Source organism: Myotis yumanensis, unplaced genomic scaffold, assembly GCF_028538775.1.
Source record: "Myotis yumanensis isolate MYYU_CA2020_CCGP unplaced genomic scaffold, mMyoYum1.0.hap1 SCAF_3, whole genome shotgun sequence".
Taxonomy (NCBI): Eukaryota; Metazoa; Chordata; class Mammalia; order Chiroptera; family Vespertilionidae; genus Myotis; species Myotis yumanensis.
The window spans coordinates 41,082,236-41,095,451 of record NW_027223754.1 but is presented as its reverse complement, the minus strand read 5'-3'; the positions used below and the strand labels follow the sequence as shown (position 1 = coordinate 41,095,451).

At 42.7% G+C, this 13,216-nt stretch overlaps 1 protein-coding gene across 4 annotated transcripts in view; it reads left to right on the top strand.

Moving 5' to 3' along the window:
• The window catches only part of FARP1 (FERM, ARH/RhoGEF and pleckstrin domain protein 1), a 271,468-nt gene that overhangs the window by 35,924 nt on the left and 222,328 nt on the right, over positions 1-13,216 (top strand). For all 4 annotated transcript variants that reach the window (XM_070408693.1, XM_070408692.1, XM_070408691.1 and 1 more), the window contains exon 2: positions 9,822-10,015. In XM_070408693.1, the coding sequence (XP_070264794.1) occupies positions 9,845-10,015 (171 nt within the window). In that variant the 5' untranslated portion in view covers positions 9,822-9,844. The remainder of the gene's footprint in view (positions 1-9,821; positions 10,016-13,216) is intronic.

Sequence of the window (13,216 nt, the reverse complement as noted above, 5' to 3'; positions counted from 1 at the left end):
GCCTGGCTGGGAATTTTCACATTTAACCTGGTATTGATTAGACTCAAGTTTTTGAGTAGAAAAGGGATATGGTTAAAAGTAGACTTTTGAAATAACCACCGTGAAAAGAGAAAATTTCTCTTCTGAGTTTTCCAGGGGCATTTAGGATGGCCTATTTAATTTCATTTTCCTAGGGGATGAAAGGAAAGAATGAAGAAATAATCTGTGCAGCTTCCGCCGTTTAGTTCTCTTTTCCTTAACTTTGCGTGTGAAATGGGGCCCCTACGTACAGACAGAATCCTGGTCTCCTTCTCCCAAATGATCAAACAGACCGAACAGCCTCTGGCCTGTTTGAAGTGTCTGGTTGATATAAAACAGCTGATCTGCAGTTGTTTCTTTTGCTCACAGGCTTTTTTTGAAATAAGCAAATCCATCCGCACAGATAGTTGCTTTTGAACTTTCTCAAAACCCCTTATCTAAAGTCCCTGTGAAAAGCCAAACTTGGCTAGCTGTGCTCTTGAGATGGTGCCTGGCCGGCAGCCTTTCTGGGGTATCTCCTCCGTATCTCCTCCCTCCAGTCCCCGGGGTCACCTCCTGGTCTGTGGCTCCCTGGGGGGCAGGAGCACAGGGTGGCTTTGTCACCTGGCCGTGCCTGGCTCCTAAGGTCAGAGGCAAATGAATGGAGCTGGTGGGGATCACACGCCTTTTGCCCTTTGCCTTCCTGGATGTCTGACGTAGCCGATTTTTGTCCCCACAAAATGGCCAATGCAGGCTCCTTCGTGCTCAACGTGGTGGCTCTAGAACCCAGCCCTGTAGCGCCCTACAAGCTACCTCATGGGCTGCTTCTCCTGTGAATAAACACTTTCTTTAAAAAAAAATATTTTTGTTGATTTCAGAGAGGAAGGGAGAGGGCAAGAGATAGAAACAACATTTGATGAGAGAGAATCATGGATCAGCTGCCTCCTGCATGCTCCCCAGTGGGGATCGAACCTGCGACCCAGGCATGCGCCCCTGACCGGAATCGAACCCAGGACCCTTCAGTCTGCAGGCCAACGCTCTATCCACTGAGCCAAACCGGCTAGGGCTAATATACACTTTCTATGGCTTTTTCTCAAACTAGTACTTCTAGGTGGCTTATATTTAAAACTGGTGGGGAAACTCCTATCAAAGTTCCTCTTGGTTATTAGCCTGTTTTGACCATTGTCACCCTTTACTATGACTTCATCTCATTAGATTGCATGCTCGGAATGGGGCTGGGGTCGCTGACAGGATGTCATTGTAGTCAAGTCATTCATTTTATAAAATCATTTATTTCTAAATAGGTAATAGGTATATATGGAACAAAAATTTACAAGGTCCAAAGAAAGTGTACAGTGATAAGTGAGTCTTAAGTCCCTCTCACTCCTGTCCTTCACCTGGCTGGTTGCCTCAACGGAGCCAGCTCTCCTACCAATTACTTCTCGGTCCTTCCACAGAGGTTCTGTGTGTTCACAAGAATATTCGGGTGTGTCCATTTACATGTCAGAACGTTGTCCTGCTTTACATGTACAATGTAAAGGTTTTTAGTACATTCATGTAGTTCAGTGGTTCTCAACCTTCTGGCCCTTTAAATACAGTTCCTCATGTTGTGACCCAACCATAAAATACTTTCGTTGCTACTTCATAACTGTAATGTTGCTACTGTTATGAATCGTAATGTAAATATCTGATATGCAGGATGGTCTTAGGTGACCCCTGTAAAAGGGTCGTTCGACCGCCAAAGGGGTCTCGACCCACAGGTTGAGAACCGCTGATGTAGTTGTATGACAACCTAGTTTCACCACAATCTAGTCTCAGAACATTTCCATCACCCTTCAAAAGATCTCCATCCCTCCGGCCCTTTGCTGTCAGTCCCAGCTCCAGTCCCTAACCCCAGGCAACCATTTTCTGTCTCTACAGAGTTTACTTTCCTGGATATTTCATATAAATAGGGTTATATGCTATGTAGTCTTTTGCATCTGGCTTCTTTCACTTAGCAAAATGTTTTTGATGTTCGTCTGTGTTGTAGCATGTATCAGCACTTCATTTCCTTGTTGATGAATAATAAATAGTTCCTTGTATGGATATACCATATTTTGTTTATGGTATTTTGTTTATCCATTCACCAGTTGATGAACTTTGGGGTTATTTATACTTGCAGGCAGTTTTTAGCTATGATCATCTGCATCCATACAACTCTTTGTGTGGACAGAAGTTTTCATCCTTTTGGGGGAAATACATTGGATGGGAGTCTCTGAGTCACCAGGAAAACACAATCTCTGGGTTATATGCTAAATATGTGATTAAATTTTAAAGAAACTACCAGTATGTTCACCGAAATGTCTGCACCATTTTATGTTGCTATCAGCTACTAGCAGTGTATGAGAATTCCAGTTTTTTCACATTCCCCATAATAGTTATTACTATTCATTATAGTCGGTGTGAAATGTTATCTCATTGTGGATGTAATTCATATTTCTTAATGATTAATGATGTTGAACATCTTTTCATGTGCTTATTAACCATTTGTATATCTTTGGAGATTTAAACTCTCTTTTTATTATCAATTTTAAAACATGTGGTAACAGTTAACTGTCTCTTATCATCTCTATTCCTTCCCCTGGCAATTTTTTGTTCTGCTATTGCTATATTGTCAGGTGCTATACTTTTCTGCAGCTATTACAGTTATTTTAGTCTACTTCTTACTGTATAAACGTAAAGTTTACCAATAATCATTTTTCAATGTTTCACCACTAGCTTTCACCTCTTGTTTTGCTGAATTTTATCCTTTGGTTGGACTTTGGTAAAATTTTCCTGAGTTCCTGGCTATTTAAAATATTTGGCTACTATATTTGAATAAAAATTGGGCTGGGTTTAAAGTTTTGATTTTTTTTTTTTTATTTCTTTGAGGACATTTTGGACATTCAAGCATTGAATGTTGCTGTGAATAATTCTGAACATTTGTCCCCTCATATTTTTTTGAACTTTTTCCTTAAATGCCTGAATTATTCCCTTTTTTATTTTTATTTTTAAGCCATGCTTATTGATTTGAGGGCAAGGGAGAGGGCGAGGGAGAGAAACATTGATGTGAGAAACATCAGTTGGTAGCCTTCCCCATCCACCCTGACCTGGGATTGAACTCACAACCTTGGTATGTGTCCTGACTAGGAATTGGACCCGCAACCTTTTGGTATATGGGATGACACTACAACCAACTGAGCTGCACCAGCCAGGGCTGATTCCTTCTTAATTTTTGAAGATCAGTGGTGACATAGGAAATGTATTGGTGTTCATCATTTTATGTTAGTTATTTCTGGGATATGGTATGTTCATTTATTATGAAGAATCATCTTTTATTTTGAAATTATTAAAATATTATACCTTAAAATATTTTTCTTGTTCCATTTAAATTTTTCTTCTTATATGGACACCAATTGAGGGTCTGTTGGATTTCCTTTATCTTCCCACATCTATCATTTTTCTGTTTTAATATTTTTCAGTCTTTCCCCTCAAAACCCTCATGTTTTCACCAGTGCATATTTTTTTTGTTTGGCTAACTTCCATGTTGTGATTGTCTTAGTCTGATTGGATTGCCATAATAAAGTACCATAAATTAGAGAAATTATGAACAACAGAACATTTTCTCTCATAGTTTTGGAGGCTGGGAAATCTGAGATCAAGGGCCAGTGGCTTCGATGTCTTGTGAAGTCTCTTTTTCTGGTTCATACATGGCTTTTTACTGTGTCCTCACATGGTGGAAGAGACAAGAGAGCTCTCTGGAGCCTCTTTTTTTTTTTTTTTTTTTAAATAAGGACACTAATCCCATTTGCTGGCTCCTATTTCTCCTATCTGCTAGATCTAGGTGGTCTTCCCTTCTCCTCATGAATCCCTCCATATTTCAGCAGTTACCTCTCTGCAGAATGACAGTAGCACTGTATTCTTCCTGGATGGTCAGATTTCAAATAACATAGATACAGGCTCTCCCACACTTTTTTTCTATTGTAAAATGTGTTTTGTTAGAGTCACCCAGGGGTCTTAGTTCTGGCTGCTATAACAGACTGCCTTAGACAGAAATGTATTTCTCACAGTTCTGGAGGCTGGGAAGCCTGAGATCAAGGTGCTGGAGAGTTAGTGTCTGATGGGAACCCAGCCCAGTGTCCTCACATGGTACAAGGGACAAGAGAGGTCTTAGGGAGGCTCTCTTCTAAGGGCACTAATCCCATTCACGAGGGCTCCACCTTCATGAACTAATCACCTCCCAAAGGCCCCATCTCCTAATACCATCACATTGGGGGTTAGGTTTCAACATCTGAATTTGGGGGTTGGGTACAAGTATTCAGTTTATAGCAATGATATTTTTACAGATTTTTCTGCTCCCTCCTGGCCCCCTTCGGGTCTGCCCTCATAGTACTTTATTTCCTTCTCACGTTTTCCTATAACTTCCCTGAACTCTTGTAAAATTTTCTTATATATTTCCTTACAGAATTGATTATTTCATTGCTTTGTTAGTTTATGACAATACCTAACAAAATTTTACCTGAGCAAAATTTTGATATGTTACATTCAACATTTCTTTGGTGGGTATTTTTCATGTCATTTTTCATTTTTCTCTTTCTTCTAACACATCTTTGTAAAGGTCACCTTTTGTTGTTATCAGGTGAGTTCTTTATGAAGTAGCTATTTGTAGGAGCTTCCCAGGAGCCAGGAGCCAGGGCCATGTCCCATGCTAGTAGAAATTCTTGTGACCTCAGGGGTGTGTGTATGTACATGTAATCTTTTCAACCTTTGTTTTCCTCTTGCTTGCCGAGATTGTAGTATTCCCGATGCTGTCTTTGTCTTTTTCACCTCGCCTCAGCAGTAGACTGCTTCCTACAACGATGGCTGGGCTGTGTATTAGTAGTTTCTCATTCAGGTCCACCTTTAGTACTTCTGGAGATTTCCTGCATCCAGGGAAGCTCTTTAGTGCTAATCTGCACATCTGTGTCTGTTTCCCTTGTTTCCAGAAAACTAGTGCTGGGTTTGTTGCTAAGGATATTCTGCTTATTTGGGGAGTGTCACAGGGATGGTGAGCCTCGTAAAGCACTTTCCTTCTCCTCTGTCTGAGTTTTACTGTAGTTTGGCAGGTCTGGGTTGTGGTTCAGAGTAGCAGATGTCTTCTAGTTTCCTCGGGGCTGGAGCTGCATTTGTGTGTGTGCTCCTTCTTGCCTTTGGGTGACTTCCAAGAGGAAGTCTTTAGGCCAGGACACTAGGACAAGACAACTCTAGTTTTCTATCTTTTCTCCACCAGTTCAAAATGTTAGTACTTTGTGTTGTAGTTACTATTTCCTTTTAACAGCTTTTCACATATCTCTAAAGAATAAAGTCCTTCCACAAACAGCCTTTATTTTTAGGCCTGGAATGATGACATTAGAAAATGTATCACAAGGAAAGCAATACTAATTTCCTTTACTCTGTTCTTTAAGGAAACCAGAAGTCAGAGGAAGTTACGGAGGTAAAATCAGAATAACCAGAATAGAGCATGGCTTGATATTTATAAACAGGAGGCTTGGGTTTGTTAGGCGTGTTTACCGAGCAGGCTGTGCTGTGTGACTGGACTCCCCAGTTTTGATATCAAGCATGCATTGTGGTTACCCATTTGTGACTTGCCAGCGTTCCTCAGATATTCCCTTGACATTCTTAGGCTGCTCAACTCAGAACTCTTGGCTGGGTTTATAGTTGAATTAAACAGTATTTCCATGTACAGCAACAGTCTGCATGCAAGTATGAAAACGAAAAGACAGTGCGACATACTTTGTTTAAACATTAACATCCAGAAGTAGAAATAATATAAGCATGAGGTCATTCAAAGACTAAAGGACAGGGAAATTAAGGTACCAAGTATCTATGAATCACTAACTCAATTTGATTTTTCAAGGCCAACGTGCTAACAATGACAATATACAGGGGCGGGCAAAAGTAGGTTAATAATAATAGTATAATAATAATAGTAAATAATACAATAATAAATGAATTAATAAATAAGAATAAACTCTGTGTTTTGTGTATTTATAACTGTAAACCAACTTTTGCCCACCCTGTATATTTATGTGGAGATCTTGGGCCAGAGGGAGAGCCAGGATTTAGTTTAGGGGATGAGGGGCCTTGCTCTTTGCGTGAGTAGGACAGGAGAAAAGTATTTGTAGGGAGGGGCCCTGGCACCTTAGAGATGGGAGAAGAGGCCCTTCCATCAGCTCTCTGGATAGGAGTTAGAGCCACAGTCTGACCCAGAGCTGCAGGAGGCGCAGTGGCCAGGCCCAGCCTCAGGGCCTGCTCATTCTGATGGTTTGCAGGGCAAAAAGGCAGGATGCTTGAGAGGTAGGGAGAGGTCAGCACCAAGGTAAGGAGAAGCACAAAGAATGGCTGGGAAGGAGGGAGGCAGCTGGACTGATGTCATAGTTTTCTCTGGAGGTGCATTTATTTTTTATTTTTTAAATTTTTTTGAGGTGCATTTATTTTTAACCATGAGACAACCAACAGAAGACATATAGGGAAGTAATTCCCCCTGGTTTTTGGAGATTATTTTAAACACAACTGCTCTCATAATTAATTAAATGTATACCACCCAGATTTGATTTATTGAGCAAATATTGATGGACTTTTTTTTCACTTTGTTGTAGGACACTGTGCTAGACATTATAGATAAGCAAGGCCTAGTCACATCTCTCAAGACTAATAGATGAATTAAGCAAAGCACACATCATACAGCTAAACAGATTAGAATTAGGTTCTTTAAAAAGGCTTATTTGGGGCAGAAATTAGAAAGATAACTTACATAGCGGACCTGTGAAATCACAGATGGGCATTCAGAAAAGCAGGAGCAATTCTCAGAAAGGCTGGTCCTTAACCAGCAGCGCCTTGTAGAACTCCAGTCTTAAAGGATTGCATAAGAACAAATGGTAACTGCTTCCAGGCTGTGGTGGAAAGTTGGTAGGGAAAGTGTGTGTGGAAGAAATAAGAAGCAAATACTGTTTTCTAGGTGGCGATCGGACCTGTTTCCTGCCAGATTAAATGACATGTCTTTTTAGTTCAGGGTGGTTGGAGTTAAGGACCTAAGTGGTTTGAGGTGACTCCATTGTTTCTGATCTGCTGACCTCGGTGGCCAGCCCTCTGTGTCTTGGTGAGAATGTTAGAGGTTTTGCTGAGAGGGAGGGAGGGGTTTCCATATGGAATTTGGTGGGGAAACTTGACTCTTCAGGGGGAGGAATGAGTTGGGCAAGAAGAACCTACAACCAGCACTACAAACTGAACGTTTTTTCTTGAAGAAACTTGCTGAAGGGAGACTCATTGTCAAATGGTGCAGGTGACGCAGCACTTCGTTCTGTACCTGACTTCTTGATGCCCCTTCCATGGCTGTCTGTGTCACAGAGTGTCCCTGGGTCATTGCCTCTTTCCCATCTTCCCCCTGACCCTTGTATATGTTTGCTAGAGCTGCTGTAACGAAGTACCACAGACTGGGTGTCTTAACAGGAATTTATCTTCTCACAGTTCTGGAGGCTAGAAGTCTCAGCTCAAGGTGTCGGCGGGATTGGTTTCTCCTGAGGCCTTTTTCCTTGGCTTGCACGGGTCATCCGCCTTCTGGCTGTGTCCTCACATGGTCTTTCCTCTGTGTTCCCATATCCCCAGTGTCTCTTTGTACAAATTTCCTTTTCTTAAAAGGACAACAGTCAGATTGGATTACAGCCCATCTTAATGGCCTTATTTTAACTTAACTCTTTTAAGAACCTTTCTCCCAGTACAGTCGCATTCTGATATACTGGGGGTTAGGGCTTCAACATACATTTAGGGATGGGGGAACACAATTCAGCAAGTAACAGACCTCTTGACTGGGCATGTTTGTTATTTTTGCTTTTTTGTTTCTGTCCCCACACTTGCCTTCACTTTCACTTGTATAAGACAGACCCTGGATCCATAGTTCACGGCTCCACCTTCCCCACAGCCTATTATATGTCCTTTTAGTTAAACAGCGTCCCTGATCAAACTCATACCTCCCCCTCCTGCGTCCTCCCCTCTGCCCTGATTTAAAACTTTCTGATCATTATTATACTTTTATCTGGCCTCAGCAGCTAACCAGTTACAGCATCAGGTTCATTTTTCCACAAAAGTGGGTTTTACACAATCACCTTTTCATTCCCATTGCTGCTGTCCACGTCACCCCCCTGCAGCACAAATTGTTGCAGTAGCTTTGAAACTGGACACCCCCAGCCCCTGCCATCCCATCTCTCTTTTTGCACTTCTCAGTATATATTATTTTCAGATTCATTTTTCAGAAGTTCTACTGTTGTGTCATTATTCTTACCCCAGTGGCTCCCTTCCACCCGCAGCGTAAAGACCGTATTTCTCAACTAGGCATTTGAGGTTCTTTATAGTCTGATTCCAACCTATTTTCCAAATGTGCCTTTAACTCTTCAGCATTAATTCTCACTCTTCTTCCCATATGTCATCGTAAATCTGTCCCCTGGTCTGGTTGGTGCCGTTGGCATTCCTGGCATGCCTTCTCCTTGTGTATTTCTGTTTCCTCTCAAGTATTACCCAACGTCTGAGACTACATTGAATTGAATCCCTACCTTCTCTTTGATGGAAGCCCCCTTCCCTCCCTTTAAAAATCAACAGCACTTCATCTCACATTGAAATCTCATTTCTTTGTGCTCCGTTACACTTAAGATACTGGCCATGGTATAAATGTGCTGGCTGATGGGTCCAGACATCAGGCACCTATTATTGAGCTCCACTCTGTGCCAGGCATTGTGCCTGGGAGGGAGCTGAGGTCCCAAGAATATTCAAGGTTTGGTCTCTGCTTTAGGGTTATGATGTCATGGGGGAGGTAAACGGGCAAATGCTGACGGAATTGACCGCTGTACAGAAGCAGCTTGGCAGGTCATGAGCAAGAGCGGCAGCACCACCTGAGCTCTGCCCAGGTGTCAGGGATGAGACATTTGAACTGAATGTTAAAGCCATGGTAGATGCTTCCAGGTGGCGAACGAGTGCAAAGCATTCAGCCAGAGAGCGCTACACATGATGACCTGGAGCGAGACGGGCATGGGAGAAGAGGGAGTGGGGTTGTAGCACGAGAGAAGAGGGGACAGTTTGGGAGGGAAAGATGATTGTGTTTTGTTTTTAGGAAAATAACTCTTGATACTATAGTATGTGCTTGGGAAAGGGGGTACAAGGTGGGAGGTAGGACAGAAATGAATTAGGAGGTAATTGTCATAGAAACAAGCAGAAATCAAGAGAAAAGACCCTACGTTATTTCACCTGTGTTTGTATGAGTGTATGTTTAGTTTCCTCAACCAGATTATACATTCAGGAGCCACAATGTGTGTTTTACCTATTTATCTTTATAATACTCATATTATTTAGCATGTTAGTGTATCTGTAAAAGGTACTTAATGGATGCTAATGATATGGCTTAGGTTCTATTCATTATCTTCCCGCTAGACTCAGAATGTATAAGAATAGTGCCTAGCGTTATGTTGAACACAACTGAATCTATGATATGAATAATGAAGAGCTTACTGTAAAAAGAGGGAAGGATGAAATATGTAAAAATATGCAGAAGAATAAACCATGTGCCTCTGTTTGCGTGCCTTGAGTGGGTAAGGTGACGTTGTGAGCCAATGGACTGAAGCCTCACCCGTTGTGGTTCCTATGCAGATAGTGGACACACTGGCGCGGTTTGGGGAAATTCCCAGGATGAAGGGCAGAAGACGACAAGTGCTACCAGGTGGCTTAAGTGAGTGAGTCTCTGCTCTGATTGATGTATTTCTCTTTCTCACTGCTTCTTGCAGATACTATATAATCTGCTTTCATCATGGGAGAAATAGAGCAGAAGCCAACTCCAGGATCGCGACTGGGGGCCCCAGAGAATTCAGGGATCAGTACCTTGGAACATGGACAGAAGCCGCCTCCGACACCTTCAGGAAAACTCATGTCCATCAAAATCCAAATGCTGGATGACACCCAGGAGGCGTTTGAAGTTCCAGTAAGTTGGGGTGTATCTGAACTCAAGGGCGTGAGCAGTCTTCAGCATGGGGAGGTTCTTCTCATGTTTCAGTGACATGAGGTGTCAGGAAGAGGGTGTGTGTATTCTGCCTCCCCCCGACCCCAACACTCTCCTCTGACCCATTCTGGTTCTGAGCTGTCTGATCTTTAGATTTATGCGTGAACTGCCTATATAATGATATCAGTGGGCACATCACTTGAATTCTACTGACTTTCCAGATACAAATATATATGTGTATGCATATGCATATGTATTATATCTGTTTGAATTGGAGAGAGTTGTGGTCTTGTGGCTGGATCTCAGTTTAATTTGCTTATCACAGGCACTTTCTCTGTGTGTGTGCTTGTGCGCGTGCCACTGCTCTAAGGTACTGGTGAGAAAAATCCCCAGAGGACCGTCGAAGCCCTGCACGAGTGTTCTCATTCAGAAGAGAAGTTGATGCCCATGTTGGTGGGTGGGGAGTGGGATGCAGAGAAACCCTGACCCACACCCTCAGTGTGGCACCTCTGGAATGGAAGAGCCCCCGTCTCAGGGGCAGAGCTAAGGAGCGTCTGGGAGCTGGGCGGTGGGGAGGAACCGCCAGCCTTGGTCTCTTCCACTGTTTTCCTCAGAGTCCCTGCCTCACTGCCCCCTGCCCTCCCCCATCCTTCTCCGGCCTCCTCCATAAATAGAACTCCTGCTGGAGGTGAGGGGCCCACCAGTCATGTACTGATGGAGGCTTTCTTGTTCCCAGGCTGGAGAGCTAGGTGTGTGTGGCCAGCTCTCCAGGACTCGGACCGCACTTTCCTCGAGAATCATTATCCCTTATGTGGGTCGGAGTCCAGAGAATTCTTAGCACACTTTGGATTTCGTTTCCCATGTTCTCTCTTGGGTACAAAGCACCACCTCTAGCATCGTGGGGGAAGAAAATAGCTCTCGAATTTCAAACAGCCAAGTTATAAACACACTTTGGGAACACAACCTGTTTTTAAAGTGGAGCCGATCCGTCTATTATTCCTGTTGGTTAGAGCGACTGAAATTTAAGTTGGCATCCACGTCTGTAACCCATCATTTAATCATTTAAGTGATATGATTCACTAAATTATATTTATTTCAAAGAATATTGTCCAGAGAGTGTGAATTATCATTGTCTCAGGGAAAGATAAGCCTCCGAATAGCTATGTGTAAAACCACCAATTTATTGCACATCTCAAACAATCTTTGTGTCTTTCTAATTTTCTTGTTTTGCAATTCATATCTAGCAAGGCTTTGGGAACATCTTCGTATTTTGGTGAACAAATCTGTTGCTAATCTGCTGAAACTGTAAAACTAAATTGAGGAATGCACCTGCTAGCCTGTTAGAATTAGGCCTTTTAGAACGCATGGCCCGCCCCCTGCCTCCCCGCCCCCAACCCCCCCTTGCAACTTTTTCTCTGCATTGTCAGACTGGTTTGGTGAGGTATTTAGTTTCAGTGTTTCAGTATTTCCTATTTGGTTCTGTTAAGACTTCTGGGCCCAAGTCTGTAGCAGCACATTCTATTAAATGGTGTTCCTGTATGTGGTTTGGACCCGGGAGCTATCAAATGCTGCTGTTGTGTGCACAAACTACAGGAAGCATTGTACTGTATTCAATTGCAGTTCTTCAGTTCCCTAAACCAAAGAATGTCAAGACTCTGCTCTTAGCTACCTACTGTTTAGGAATTCTGTAGGAGCTCTCTGTCTGAGAAATAGGAATAGAAATATGTTTTCGCCTTTTAAAACTATATTACTTGACAATTTCTGATGTCTGTGCTTTGTATTTGTAACTCCTCTGCCTGGAGGAAACTTTTTCACCCTGCAACCTCCCCCACCCATAAACTCCTATGCACCCTTGAAGGCCCTGTCAGTTTTACCCAGATGCCAACTCCTTGAGGCGGGGGCTGGGGCTTTTTCTTCCCTCCTTCAGACCTGTTTGCTCATACACCTAGAAGGGTGGAGCATGACTGCCTGGGTTCAAATCCCAGCTTCTCCTACTAACCTATGATCACCTTGAACAGGCAGGTACTTAACCTCTTTGTATCTCGATTTTTCACCTGTAAAATAAGGCTAACAATAAACCCTACCTTATTTTCTGAGAATAAAAGGAGTTGATACAACTGAAGTGTTTGGAACAACTCTTGGCACATACTAGGCGCCCAATACAAGAGGGATTAGTGGTATTGACGTCTGTTTGCTACCTCACTGCTGGTTTCTTGGCAGGGACCTTATCTCATCCCCGGCACCCAGCATAGCATCTGTTTTGTAGTAGGTGCTCATTAAATGTTTGCTGACTGACTGTCGGGATGAGTTTATTTTACAAGTAGAATTAATTGTTAATTTTTCACATGCCTCACCCATTCATACCTTATTTTTATTTTTCTAGTTTGGTTAGAATGTCCCTTCTCAACCAATGGGCAACAGATGTTTTCTACAAGTGCTTGCAGGAAGGCGGATATCAGCATTTTTATTGGCTAAGCTGATTCTCAATTGCTACCTTATGGTCTTTAAGAACTGAAACAGCAGCTGGAAGGCAGCAGGCTGGCCACGGTGACTCGGTCCCTGTGCTCAGGATGGAGGAGAGTGACACAGGATTGCAAGAGACCCCACTAGCTCCCCAAGTGCTTCCCATAACTGCTTTAAAACGTTGCTTCAAAACTTGATGCTGTGAATTCATCAAGGCTCAGCGACCCTGGAAGTGTTCCCCTCTCCCACACGTGATCCTCCTTGGATTGGGTGCCCCAAGAGAATGAATTCTCCTTGCTCACTCACATTTGCCACACAGATGAGCAGGGCACACGGCCAGAAGTCATTTCAGTTTCCCTTTGGGAACATTCTTCTCCGAACCATTTTTTTTCCTTGGGGATTGAATTTCCTGGGCCTTTTCTTATTGTAGACCATGAATATGGGCAAAGTAGTCATTGTAAATGCAAATTCCCTAAATATTTCCTGGCACAGATAACCAATACTCTCCAAGATTGCCTCCCTTGCTATTTATAGCCTTTAAAAATTATTTAGGAGTTTAACCTTTTCAGAGGCCTTGGCAGTGAGCATCAGACTTTCCACTCTGTAGCTAGTTTTACCACTGCCTTAGCTCTTGAACTTGGGCAGTTTTTTTTTAGGTATTTTCTCTGCAGAGTTGAAAGGTCGAAAACAATACTTATATAGAGTCAATTCTTTCTCGGC